At 52.9% G+C, this 13,593-nt stretch overlaps 1 protein-coding gene across 2 annotated transcripts in view; it reads left to right on the top strand.

Annotated features, from left to right (window-relative positions):
• Positions 1–8,838, top strand: part of Scarb1 (scavenger receptor class B member 1) — a 60,925-nt gene extending 52,087 nt beyond the window's left edge. The window contains exons 10-13 of one of the 2 annotated variants that reach the window (XM_021647236.2): positions 1,438–1,489; positions 2,255–2,401; positions 4,937–5,065; positions 8,050–8,070. In XM_021647236.2, coding sequence (XP_021502911.1) covers positions 1,438–1,489; positions 2,255–2,401; positions 4,937–5,065 — 328 coding nt within the window. In that variant the 3' untranslated portion in view covers positions 8,050–8,070. Of the gene's footprint in view, positions 1–1,437; positions 1,490–2,254; positions 2,402–4,936; positions 5,066–8,049 lie in introns of both variants that reach the window. The other variant, XM_021647237.2, reaches the window with a different exon arrangement.
• Positions 8,839–13,593: the final 4,755 nt, after the last annotated feature.

The following is a 13,593-nucleotide window of genomic DNA, read 5'->3' on the forward strand; positions in this document are numbered from 1 at the left end:
TGTCTATGGGCTGGAGCTCCTGGGGTCAGCTTCTCAGCATTGGTTTCTTCTACTGCCTAGAATACTCTTGAGAATCTTTATAGATTTATGGAGAGGTGGCAGAAATGCAGAGCTTTGTTCCCTGTCCCCAGCGCCCTCAGCACTGTCAACTGGCACCACCAGTAGTTGTCATAGGAACCATAGTCTAGTGCTTCACCCCAGCTCCTCAGCATCTGCTTCAGGATGCAGTCTGCTCCCCCCAACCCCTCCCACCCCTGTCTCTTTGTGTGTGTGTGTGGGGGGGGGTTTCATGCACACTTTTTTTTTTCCAAGACAGGATTTCTCCGTGTAGCCCTGACTGCCTGGAACTCACTCTGTAGACCACGGTGGCCTTGAAGAACTCAGAGATCCACCTGCCTCTGCCTCCGGAGTGCTGGGATTAAAGGCGTGAGACACCACCTCTCACATCATGCACACTTTGTGTTCAAGTGAACTGAGGAAAAGAGGGTGCCGTGTGCCCCGCTCTCTCCCTCTCTACTTTCTTCCCTTGGGACGGGGTTTGTCACTGAAGCCTCAGCCATCCTCCTATCTCTACCCAGCTCAGCCCCAGGGTCAGAGGCTCAAAGCCACACACAGCTTTTAGCCTAATCGATTAGGGGATCTGACCTCAGGTTCTTATTCCTGAGTGGCAAATGCGTTGCCCACTGCACTCTGGGGTGTGTTAAAGGACTTGCCGGATCTGGACCTGTGTCTCAGGATCAGGTTTGGCTGTAGACTGAAGCAGATGCAGCCGCCCAGGCTGCATGGAATGACAGTCATTGCTTATTTTTTTTTAGGATGTATTTACTTATGTATTTTACTGATGAGTACTCTATCCGCATGTACGCCTTGCATGCCAGAAGAGGGCAGCAGATGCCATTACAGGTTCTTGTGAACCACCATGTGGTTGCTGGGAACTGAACTCAGCAGACAGTGCTCTTAACTGCTGAGCCCAATTTTTAATTGCAGTGTGTGTGTGTGTGTGTGTGTGTGTGTGTGTGTGTGTGTGTGTGTGTGTGAGAAATGCACATGTGGAGATCGGGACAACTTTTGGGAGACTGTTCCATCTTGTGGATCCTGGGGATGGAACTCAGGTCATCAGGCTTGGCCGAAAACACCTTTACCTTCTCTACTAAGCCTAGACACTCCCCTTAGTGTATTTTTTGGAATCAGGGTTTTATGTAGCCCAGGCTGTCCTGGAACTTGGCTATGGCTAGTCAAATGTACCAAGCTCTTGCCTTCCAAGCCCCCCTGCATTCTTCTGTCCCATTTTCTTGTGACCTATTTTGGATTGAACCAAGGCCTTGTACATGATAACCAAAAGCTCTACCACTGATCAAGCATGACACCCCAACCCCAAGCATATCGTCCATTCTCAGGGTCACCTTCGCTCACTCACTTTGTGTCCCTTGTTTCCAGACAAACAGGGAAGATCGAGCCCGTGGTCCTGCCACTACTGTGGTTTGAACAGGTGAGGCTCTGAGGGCAGCAGAGAATGTGTGTGTGTGAGCGGGGGTCTACAGGTTTTCTGAGGCAGGGAGGAGAGGCGCAGGCCTAGCTTGTTTATTTTATTTAACTCTATTTCACTTTGATGATAATGTTAGGTTAACTTCTAGCACCTAAATTTAGTTATTAGTATGGCTGACTTGCCTGCATGTGTATATGTATCACGTGAATCCCGGGTACCCATAGGGCCAAGAAGAGAGCATCGCATCTTTTGGAACTGGAATTATAGGTGGTTGTGAGCCACCAAGTGGGTTCTGGGAACCGAGCCTGGATTCTCTCCAAGAGCAGCCAGTGCCCTTAACTACAGAGCCAATTCCAGGGTTTGTTAATGACCCCTGAGGGTCAAGTTCACTTCTTCTTTGTCTGAGTGGTGCAGGAGTTCAGCATCAGGCCACCACGCAGGTCTCCTGGTCTTTCTCCAGGCCCTTTAGATCCTAAGACTAGGTTTTAACTGGTGAATCAATCTTGCTCCAGGAGCGTTGGGACCATATCCACGCCCATTGGCCAGTGCATTATCACATGGTCCTGCCAACGCAAGGGCCTCTGGGAAATGTAGTTCTTTCTTGGACATCTAGTACAGGTCCCTGCCTGAGACTTTCTGTTCTAGAGTTTGGGAGGGATGAGAAACGGGGAGGGTCCCCACACAGAAGGAGGGTCCCGGGTGGTGGAGTGTGCAGCCTGGCGCTGCTCACCCGCCTGCCCCTCCGTCTGTCCGTCTGTCCTTCTGCAGAGCGGGACCATGGGTGGCGAGCCCCTGAACACGTTCTACACACAGCTGGTTCTGATGCCCCAGATTCTTCACTATGCGCAGTACGTGCTGCTGGGGCTGGGCGGCCTCCTGCTGCTGGTGCCCATCGTCTACCAGCTGCGCAGCCAGGTAAGGAGGCGGGACGGCCGGGGCAGGACTCCGACCCGGTTTGTCTCCGTCTCCCGCAGCCAGCTCTCAATCTAGCTCCTCTCGCACCTGTACTGACTCTTCTCTGACCTGTCCTAGAAGGCCCCGGACGCTCCCCGGTGGGTGCTAGGCTGAGACAGGTTTGACCAGGAAGTGGTGCAGGCTCTCTGAAGTGCCTACTGGAGGTGGGGGCTGGGGGCTGGCCTGGTCAGAGAAAGCAAACGAAAGCCAGGTTCAACCAAACAGAAAAGGTAATTTTACCTACCAAAAATACGATGGGCCAACTGGGTGTGAGACGGAAATGTGAGGAGCCACATGTGGGATCCTGAATTTAAATTTTCTAAATCAAGAGAAACAAGTGAAATATTGGTTATAAATTTTATTTAACCCAAATATATCAAAATATGGGGTTGAGGTTTTAGATCACTGATAGAGTGCTTGTTCAGCAAATGCAAGGTCCTGTGCTCAGTCCTCAACACTGACAGAAAAACCCACCAACAAGCTGGCCTGCTGGCCCACACCTGTAATCCCTATACTTGGGGAAGTAGAGGCAGGGGGATCTCTGTGAGTTCTGGGCCAGCCTGGTTTATCTACAAAGCAGGTCCAGGAAAGCCAGGACTACACAGAGAAACCTTGTCTCAAAAAACCAAAACCACCACCACCAACAACAAAAAACCACAATCAAGAATGATCAAAAGATAAGAAACAGAGAGAGGGGGCTGGAGAGATGGCTCAGTGGTTAAAGCACTGTCTGCTCTTCAAAAGGTCATGAGTTCAATTCCCAGCAGCCACATGGTGGCTCACAACCATCTATAATGTGAACTGATTCCCTTTTCTGGCAGGTGTAAATGCAGATAGAACACTCATATATATTAAACAAATAAACCTTAAAAAAAAAAAAAAGAAACAGAGAGAGAAAGAGGGAGAGAGAAGGGGGGAGGTCTGAAGAGATCACTCACTGCTTGCTAGAGGACCCAGGTTCGAATCCCAGCACTCACTTGGTGGTTCACAGCCATCTGTTCCAGAGGATATAACAGTCACAGACATGGTGCACGTATTTGCATTCAAAAGATCCATACACATAAAGTAAAATAAATACACAAATATTTTAAAGGTGAGGAAGCACGCAATCCATATAAAAGATACAAAGGCTTAGCTTTAATCTTTGAAATCTGGTGACCCTTTCATACCAGCTGTGGTGGCTCACGCCTGCCATCCCAGCATTCGGGAGGGAGGTTGAGGCAGGAGGATCTGAAGTTCAAAGTCACATGTAAAGTTTGGGGCCAGCCCGGGCTACACAAAACCTCATCTCCGGAGATAAAGTTCAGAAACGAATAGTATGGTTCAGACAGGCTGGGGGTGACCTCCACAAGGAAGGAAGCAAAAATGAATGAAAAATGTCACCCCCGGGCACACAGACACTGATAGCAGGAAGCACTGGTTCCTTTCTAGCCGAAGGGCCACGTGTCCACTCATGATGAGAATTTTCTTTTTCTGAAGCCCTGTCCATAGATCTTGGGGTTCAACAATGAGCAGAACACACAGTTTCATGATGAAGTCCCTTCACATGATGCTGGTAGCTGTAGTTTATGAGGCCAGGGTAGTTGGGGACAGAATGACGGTAAACTGTGATGATGGGAGTCGAGGGCCAGCCACAGGGCCCCACCTGAGATGTCCTGGGGCCACAGGGCCAGCCTTCTTGCCTGCCTGATTGGGAACCCTTCACGCCCGCTCTTGCTCCAATCAGTCTGCTGGCTTTCTTTCTTAACATGTGCTTGCTTGCTTGCTGTTGGAGGGCCAGATTCCTCTTTACTTACCAGCACCCCACTTCTCTTTCCAAGCACCGGTCCCAGGTCTCCTGTCATCTCCAAGGGGTGTCTGGGGGCCTCTGGCTCTCCGTGTTGACTGTAGTATTGTGGACATCACAGTCTGGGCTTCCAGCCTGATGTCCCTCTTCCCTCCTGCTGCCCAGTGAGAGGTGGGCCAGCCTCTTCCAGTCAGCCTTTGGAGGGAACGAGATGAGGAATCCAAAAATAGAAGGCTTCTCACTGTACCTTGGGGTCTGGGGTCAAGGCTGCTAGCCCTTGGGTTTCATCAGAGGCCGAAGAAGCAATCCACACCCTATCAGCCTTGCCCTAACAAAGCGAGGTCCTGTGTGTGTGTGTGTGTGAGAGAGAGAGAGAGAGAACACTCCATGGACCTGGGGAAGTAGCTAAATGAGAGACTATACTCAGCAGGCCCCAGGCTGTAGGTTTAGGCCCAGCCCCACCAAACTAGACCAGAGAAATCCAAACCCTCGCCAGGCCTGCCCTGCTCTGGCCACCTCCGCCGCCTGCTTTCTGTCGGTGGCTCTCCCCGACGCTCTTCTTGCCAGTCTTCCAGGGCTGTTCTCGTGGTGCAGGGTGGAGGACGGGGTCTGCACGCCTGTGCTCTTCTGTCCCTTTGCTCCTCCTGGGGAACCCGGGGACGCCCCCAGTGACACGGCACGGAATGTAAACTAGCTTGGTTGTCTTCCAGGAGAAATGTTTTTTATTCTGGAGTGGTAGTAAAAAGGGCTCGCAGGATAAGGAGGCCATTCAGGCCTACTCTGAGTCTCTGATGTCACCAGCTGCCAAAGGCACGGTGCTGCAAGAAGCCAAGCTGTAGGTGCGTACCGGGTAACCCCACCCCCGCCCCACCCTGCCTGTGGCCAGCAGACCCCATCCACCCTCTCCACCCGTAGTACCTGCCTGAGTGTCACCCACGTGGAGAGCCACCCTCTCGCCCTCCCAGTGGGTCCTCTCCTGCCTCAATCTCTTGGACCTTCTTCAGTTGGTGACTCTTATTCACTAGGTCCTGTTAGAAGAAGGTTAGCCAGACGCGGCGGCACACGCCCGTCATCCCAGCACTCAGGGAGCCAGAGGCAGGTGGATCTCTTGAGTTCGAGGCCAGCCTGGTCTACAAAGTGAGTCCAGGACAGCCACAAGGCTCCACAGAGAAACCCTGTCTCAGGAAAAACAAACAAACAAACAAAAAGCAGCACAAGTTGCTTCTCAGTTCATCCTGTACTGTTTGCTAAATGCAGGTCTCTGGGTAGCCTGCAGCCCAAGGGGTTTGAAAACTGTATTTCTCTGGACCTCAAAGGGTCTAAAAGAACACACTGGCTCCAGTCTGGAAGTAAGTGACTGAAAATGAGGAAATTTAAGCATTGGTTGAACGCCAGCTGTATACTCGACCTGGGCTTGAGGGTAGGATTGCCAGGCTGAGCACGCAGGGTGCAGTCTGAATTTAGACCAGGTACAGGGTCTGCTGTGCAGTCACTCAACCCCCGATTCAGGTATAGCCAGCATCCTGAATTACCTTGGGGAGCCAGGCTAGCCCTCCTCTGAGAGCTCCAGGCCCTGTAGGGCTGAGAGCTGAGCCCTGCAGGGTGTGCCCCTGCCTGGGGAGTGACAGGAAGAGCTATGGACCCTGCAATTTGGGGTTAGCAGAAGTGAGTCCCAGCAGAGAGCTGCTATTTCGGCTCTTGAGTCAGCTTGGGCGTGAAGGCTTCCTGGGAGGGTTGTTCCTGGGCTCCTGGCAGCCAGCTGGCTCCTTCCAGCACTGTCAGCTGTCCGAGGAGAAAATAAAACGGAACTCTGGTGGGTATGTGACTGTCCTGGCGGGCGCCACCTGCCTCCAGGAGGAAAGAGGGCAAGGTCCCCATGTGTCCCTGGAGCTGAGGAAGAGTTCTGGACCGGTGGGGCTTCAGGGAAGAGGGTGGGGGGGGGTGCTTAGTGTTGGGTCCTGCGGCCTTCCAGCTACGGTGCCCTCTGCAGGTGATGTTTGGTAATGCCGGAGGGTGGATAAGGTGTTTCTGGGAGACTGGGCAAATGCAGGCTCTAAGCAGGGACTGGATAGTCACTTTAGCCCAATAAAGCCCATAGCCACACAGCCATAACCCTCTCCAGATCCCAAAAGAATGAATGAAACTGGGGTTCCCCCTTTACTGTCCCAGCCTGGTTCAGTCCTTGTCTGGCTTCAAGATTCCCTTAGGCCACAGAGATTAGCTTGAGTCCCACTTCAGGGGACACCCTAACCCTGGCCATGTGCTAGAAAGAGCAGTGCCTCTAACCACCAGCTTCAGCACGTGGGGTAGACACGTGGGTCCTTGCATAGGGGCCTCGCCCCCCCAGCCCCCTACTGCCTGGCTAAGTGAGGGTTGGTGAGGCCCCACACTTGGCCTTGCACCTGAGTGTGGGGGTGGCCCCCAGGGGCTGCTGCTGTTTGCTGGAGGAGAAGGACGACACTAGCCCAAAGGGTATTATTATAGAATAAGGTCCCTCTGGGCAGATGGGCGTGGCTGTAAGGAGAGGGGTGTGGGCAGGCAGGGTTGGCTGCATAGCCAGGTGCTAGGAACGGATCGGACAGCTGCTCAGAGAGGCCTTCAGAGAAACGCTCCGAACCTCTGCTTCTCCTCAGTCTGCCTCCCATTCTAAAGTCTCCTCTGCCAAACCTAGTGTGGGGAGCTGGGACAGAGGAAGGGACATCTGCCCGGCTGCCCTGGCCGGCCACCCAGTGCCTTTGGGATTTGTTGTGTGTGTTTTCTTTGGGAAAGACCAAGCTACAGTCAACTCTCCTTTGGCTCTCTGGCATGCTGGGTCACGCACACTGGCTTTGAACTTAAGGCAGTTCTCCTGCCTCAGCCTCCAGAGTCTGAGATTCCAAGCATCCACCACGACCATGCCTTTGCTTTTACTTTACTTTTGACTTTCTGTTATTTGTTTGTGGGGTCTGGGATTGAAGCCAGGGCCTTTGGCTTAGCGTGTTCCACCCCTGAGCTCCTCCCCCAGTACTGCCCCCCATTTATTTTTATTTTTTTTTACTGCTGAGTGAGACTTTCTCACATGCTGGGGTGCTGTGGCTTGTGTGTAGGAAGACCGGCTTTGGTCCAAGGAGAGGACACCTCCCCCTGCCACACACACAGCCCTCTCTCTGTCTACCCTGCAGCCTTCTTCCGTGTCGCAGGGCACGATGGAGCTGGGATGTGGGGGTGACAGCACCTCTGTTCTAGCGGGGGAGGGATGGGGTTTGCAGGGTTCCTATCTCTGCCTGCTATTCATTTCCTTAAATTGGGAACTCTTTTCAAGTTGGGGACTCGACAGCTGAGCCATCTTTTCCTGTTCCTTACCTCTTTTCTTTCCCGACATCCTACTGTGCCCAAGGCCCAGAGGCCACCATTGCAGGGATCTGGTGGGAGGGTGCCTCTCAACCCCCAAACAAGAGCCAGTTTTAACAGCTGATCGTGACCTGTCATGTGACAGTATTTTAAACATGTCCTCCCGTGGGGAGATATTTAGGCCATTTCTGGTTTCTCTTTGCCACGGTGTTATGCACCCACACCGGACTCTGCTCTGCCCTTCTCGCTGTGTCGTGCCAGTCTCTCTGGCCTCAGTTTCCCCATCTAAAGTGAGGGGAGGAAATCCAGTGACCTACAGGACCTGAGGGGTCCCTGTGTATAGGGGCATGGCAACCCTGGGTTCATGGCAGACAGTGCTGTGATGGGGGCAGGAAGTGGGTTCCATGCTGGCGGGATGCGGGGTGGGAACAGGGGACAGGCTGGGACAGGCGACATGACAGGCTGCTGACCCGCCTTTTTTTTTCCTCTACAGGGTCCCAAAGGCACCGTGAGCCCCCCAAACCTGATAGCTTGGTCAGACCAGCCACCTAGTCCCTACGCCCCACTTCTTGAGGACTCTCTCAGCGGACAGCCTGACAGTGCCACGGCCTGAGCCCCCCAATGTCACACGTGTCCACACATTACACACGCGCCCAGGCGTGTGCAGAAACACTCAGGGACCAGGGACAGACCCGCTGCTGAGCACGCCTGTTGGGCCACAGGCGCTCGCTCCTAAGTGTCCTGCGGGCAAGGCTGTGGGAGCTACTGCTGCCGTCGGCCCCCTCCTGTGAGGAGCTGGCCCTCCCCTGCTCTTGACTTCACTCTGCCCTTGTCTTTCTCCACCAGGCTCAGTTCCCACAGAGGACGGATCTGTCACTCCCAGGGGCTGGGTGTGCGTCGGCCTCTTGTGCCAAGGCCAGGCACGCAGTTCCAGGCCCTGACCGGTCTGCACACACACTCTAGAGCTGTACCTGGCCCTTTCCCTCTAGTCTCTGCTATGTCACCTAAACACTGAATTGACCACTGTAAGTGGCTAAGGTGGCAGGTCCCTCAGGGTCCTTAGTTTTCAGGTATGGGGTCAATGATAGAGAGGTAGGGGCCATCTGCCCCTGGCACCTGGTCCCCCGATGTCTGCTCTGGTGGCCTGGTGTACCTCCCCAGAGGGTAGGGAACAAGGAGGCCCATTGCCCTGTAACTGGCCCTTTTTTCTACTGGAAGAGAAATTTTATCATCTTTTGAAAGAAACTCATGATTGAAGCAATAAACCTTTTCACAAATTTAACACTGGCTCCTATGGCTGTTTGCTGGGCGGGGCTGGGCAGGCATATCACTCATTCGGTTTTGTGTTCCCCATGCCTGCCGGGCATGTCTCCTGGCGTGAGCCCATTTTTCCACCTCAAGCCTCATGTACGTGGCTCGGATACACGGGGACCAGGCTGGCTCTGCCCTCTCTGTGTCCTGTGAAGCCCTCTGGGTCTCCCTACAGTCAGAGCCCAGGGCTGGAGCATCCTTGTCACCCATGTGACAGACAGGCAGGGTCTGGGGAAGGGGTGGGAGGTAGGCTCTAAGTTTTGCCCCAAGTTCAAGGAGTTATAAGGAAGGAATTGCCCCTGGTGTCCCTGGCGTAAAACAAAACCCTGTCCCACACCTTTAATCCCAGCACTCAGGAGGAAGAGGCAGGCAGATCTCTGAGTTTGAGGCTAGCCTGGTCTACAAAGCAAGTCCAGGATAGCCAAGAAAAGGAAAGGAAAAGAAAAGAAAGAGAAAGGAAGGAAAGAAAGAGAATAAAAGCCCGTTTTGCCCTTAAGGGACGTGTTAGGATATGGGCAAGAGACTGACTGTGAATACTGGAAAATACATAAAGATACTTTGCAGTGGCCTGCACCGCTCCCTCTTTTATAATTAATTTTGTTTATTATTGTGTGTGGGCCCATGCCGTGGCACACGTGTGCAGGTCAGGGGATGACCTGGGAGAGTTGATTCTTTTCTAACCATGTGGGTCCTGGGGGTTGAACTCAGTTCCTTGGGTTTGGCAGCAGGCGCCTCTCACCTGGCTGAACCATCTCACTGGCCTGGCACTTTCTTTGCAATTTGCTCCCTTCCCGCCCTGGGCCCCACAGCATTCACTCCATTATACTGTGTAACGTATACATCTATATAAGAGAAATAGTTTTGTTTTGTTTTTTAAGACGGGGGCTAGGGCTGGAGAGATGGCTCTGCAATTAAGAGGACTGGCTGCTTTTTAGGGGTCCTGAGTTCAATTCCCAGCATCCACGTGGTGGCTCACAACCATCTATAATGGGATCTGGTGCCCTCTTCTGGTGTGCAGGTGCAGACAGAGCACTCATGTACATAAGAATAAATAAATACATCTTAAAAAAAAAAAAAAGATAGGAACTAGCTTTATTTGCCAAATTGTGCTGGAGCTCATCATCCCCCTGCCTCTGTGTCCCAAATGCTAGGATGGCAGACATACCCCTACCATATCTAGATTTTTTTTCCCCCAAGACAGGGCTATTGGTGCTGTGTAGTTCTGGCTCTCCTAGAACTCCCTCTGTAGACCAGGCTGTCCTCGAACTCAGAGATCCACCTGCCTGTGCCTCCTGAGAGCTTGGAGTGCATCACCACCGCCACTGCCGTCGGCTGAGATTTATTATTTCTGTGACTAGGAAGAGCCAGCCTTTCTGCACTTCCCAGGCTGGTCATACACTTGCCACCTCAAGGAATCCTCTGTCCTCAGCTTTCTGTGTGGCTGGGACCAGAGATAAGCTACTCTGTGCCTTTCTTCCTTGTGACTTTCCTGGTCTGGTGTCTGTGCCAGTTTCTACTGCTCCACAGACAGGGGGCAGCACTCAGAGGCAGACATTCCGGGTCAGGAGTCGGGAAGCTCCAGCGGGCCTAGGGCATGCTGGCTGCTAGGCCGCTCCTCCCTGCCTGCCCTCCGCGTGTTCACTTTTAGAGGTGTGTGGCCTGTGACCTCTTCCCACCTTAATCGTTTGCCGGTGTTACCCACAAACACAGCTCCTGCAGGTCAGGTCTCCTACCCGTGGATACAGGACTATAGGAACTCAGCCCCTGACAGTGACATCCCCCCCCAACTGTCCGCTGCAGCCCCCTCAGCTTGTGTCATTTCTTCTGCCGGCCTTTGTTGGCTGTCTCAGGCTGCCTCTCCTGGCCACGCAGAGTTTACGTGGTTTCCCACGCGCAGACAGAGCCGGTGCGCACACTCGCGCCTGTGGGTTTTCATGCACGGTCCTATCTGAGGACCCGCTGCTCAAGTGTGTACACAGGCTAGGGAGGGTTGCTGGGCTCGAAGGCAGACTGTTCACCTAGGTTGCAAGAAGCCCCCACGAACTGGAGGCGAAGGTGTACACCTCTAATCCCAGGACTGGGAGGTAGAGGCAGGGTGATCAGAAGTTCCAGGTCAGCTTCAGCTACGTAGTGAGTTCAAGATCAGCCTGGGCTGCAACGTAAGACTCTGTGGAAGGACAGGAGGAAGAAGGAGGAGCAGAAGGAGTGGGGAAGGAAGAGGAAGGAGGAGGGGGCTGACGTGGTGATACATACCTTAAATCCCAGCACTCAGAAGACATAGGATCTCTGTGAGTCCGAGGCCAACCTGGTCTACACAGCAAGCTCCATGCCAGCTAGGACTACATAATGAGATTCTGTCACACACACACACACACAAAAGCAAAGAAGGGTGATTGTGGTGCTTGTTTTTAATCATAGACAGAGGCAGAGGCAGGCAGATCTCTGTGAGTGCGAAGCCAGCCTGGTTTGCAGAGTGAGTTCCAGGACAGCCAGGGCTACACAGAGAAACCCTATCTCGAAAAACAAAACAAAACAAAAAAAGAATCAAAACTTGGGGTTCAGGCATCACTTCCTCAGTGGCACCTCCCCACTTTACTGTGACCTTCCTCTCAGTGTGTAACATTTGGCAACTGGCTAGCTTTGTCTGTTCCAAACATTCTCGGAAGGAACCACGCAGTGGGGAGCCTGTCCAGTTGGCGGCGGGGACTCCTCGCCTGCCGAGCAGTGTGCAGGGCTCAATGCCATCCGCTGTCAGCCATCAGTCATCCAGGGTATTTTTATCCTGTGGGCTGACGCGCCCACTGATCGCTCCACATTTATAGAAAGCTAGGGAATGGAAATAACCCGCTTGCAAAAGCTGGTTACCCAATCTGCAGCATTCTGGGAACTAGTGTGGGAAGGTTTCCCCAGGGGGGGAGGGGGTGTGGAAGAGGCCTGTGATGCTCGGAGGTCCCAAAGCCACGTGGAGGTTGGGATATGGCTACTTACAGCACCCCCTGCTGGCACCTGGGAAGGATCCTTTTTGGTTTGGTTTGCTCTCTCTTTGTCTCTCTCTCTCTCTCTCTCTTTCTCTGTGTGTGTGTGTGTGTGTGTGCAAGGGTGTGCATGCATGCTTGTGTGTGTGTGTGTTCTGGTGTCTTTCCTCAGGCTTCTTTAACCTGCAGCTCCATGACTGAGCTAGAATCATGGTCAGTGAGCCCCAGAAATCTTCCTCCTCCTTTTCATCCCCCGCACCCCTCCCTCTCCCCAGTGTGGGATTACAAACACATATTACCATGCCCAGTTTTCTTACAGTACTGGAACTTGAACTCAGGTCCTAGTATTTGCACTTTTTAACTGAACTCTCTCTCCAGCTCTTCCTTTTTTGTTGTTGTTGCCTTCTTCTTTTTCTTTCCTTTTTTGATTTTTCAAAACAGGGTTTCTCTGTGTAGTCCTGGCTGTCTGGGAACTCTCTCTGTAGACCAGGCTGGCCCCCGGACTCAGAGATCCAGCTGTTTCTGCCTCCCGAGTGCTGGGATTAAAGGCATGTGCCATACATACCTGGCTTCAAGAATTAAATTTGTTTGAAGAGAAAGCCATGTGTCCATGAGATTCTGGACCTGTCTGGCCAGGACACTCTGTGGCACCCCTGAATGTTGACAGCCAACCCTTAGGCCTGCAGGCCCTTCAGTAGCTCCTAGTTCTTTGGAGGGCCCTCGGTACCCTTGTCACCCCTTCCTATGCTCCAGCAAAGTACATGTCAGCCCCAGCCATTCTGCCTCATCCAGGCCCTACTTTCCTTAACTGCTCTGTCCTTGACATACTGTCTCCTCTGGGAAGCCCCTCCCCCCCATAGCTGGATAATTATAACTGTCAACATGACACAGCATAGAATCGCCCAAGAAGAAAGGGTGAAGGAGAGATGCCTTTGGAAAGGGATTGCATAGACCAGGCAGGCCTGTGGGCACATGAGTGAGTGTTTGCCTTGGTGGTTAGCGGAAGTGGGAACACTTGCCCTGAATGTGGGCGGCGCCCTCCCCTAGGCTGGCTCCTCACCTGTGTAAGTAAGAGCGAAGAAAGCTGACTGAGCATGAGCAGGCAGGTGGAACGGGAGTGGTCGCTTCTCTCTGCTCTTGTCTGTGGATGGGAGCTGACTGGCTGCTTGAGCTCCTGCCTTGACTTCCCCTAAATGATGGATGGTGACTTAAAACTGTAAGTCAAAAATATCCCTTGCTGCTTCTGTCACAGTAATAGATGTGAGACTAGGACACACTCCACTCGCGATACACACACACACACACAACAACAACAATAACAACTATAACAACTGCCCACTTAATTTTCCACCTCAGCACACCTGGAGTGCTTTCCAACCCCAGGTGATGCTAGAATCCTTCTCGATACTTGAGATTCTAACTCTGGTTGCTGCAGTCCCCTCCCCCTAGCCCTGGCCCTGTGATGGAACCCCTGGTTGTGACCCCATAGCAACCTTCTCACGGGCTCCTGGTTCAGGGAATAGCTGCCCAGAGGCTGCTGTCTGCTTGGCACCTGGGTCCTAGGGTGGGGTGCAGGTACGCCAAACTGATGCCCTTCCTCTCCGATGGCTCTGCTGTCCTGCTGCCCACAAGGGGCAGGGCTGAGTCTCAGTTAGCAACCCCTCCCCACTTCCTTCCGTATAAGACAGGACACCTGAGAGGCGGAGCACCAGGAGCTCAAGGAATAACTGAGCTATTATAGCAAGTTAGAG

This window comes from Meriones unguiculatus, chromosome 4 (assembly GCF_030254825.1).
Source record: "Meriones unguiculatus strain TT.TT164.6M chromosome 4, Bangor_MerUng_6.1, whole genome shotgun sequence".
NCBI classification, from domain to species: Eukaryota; Metazoa; Chordata; class Mammalia; order Rodentia; family Muridae; genus Meriones; species Meriones unguiculatus.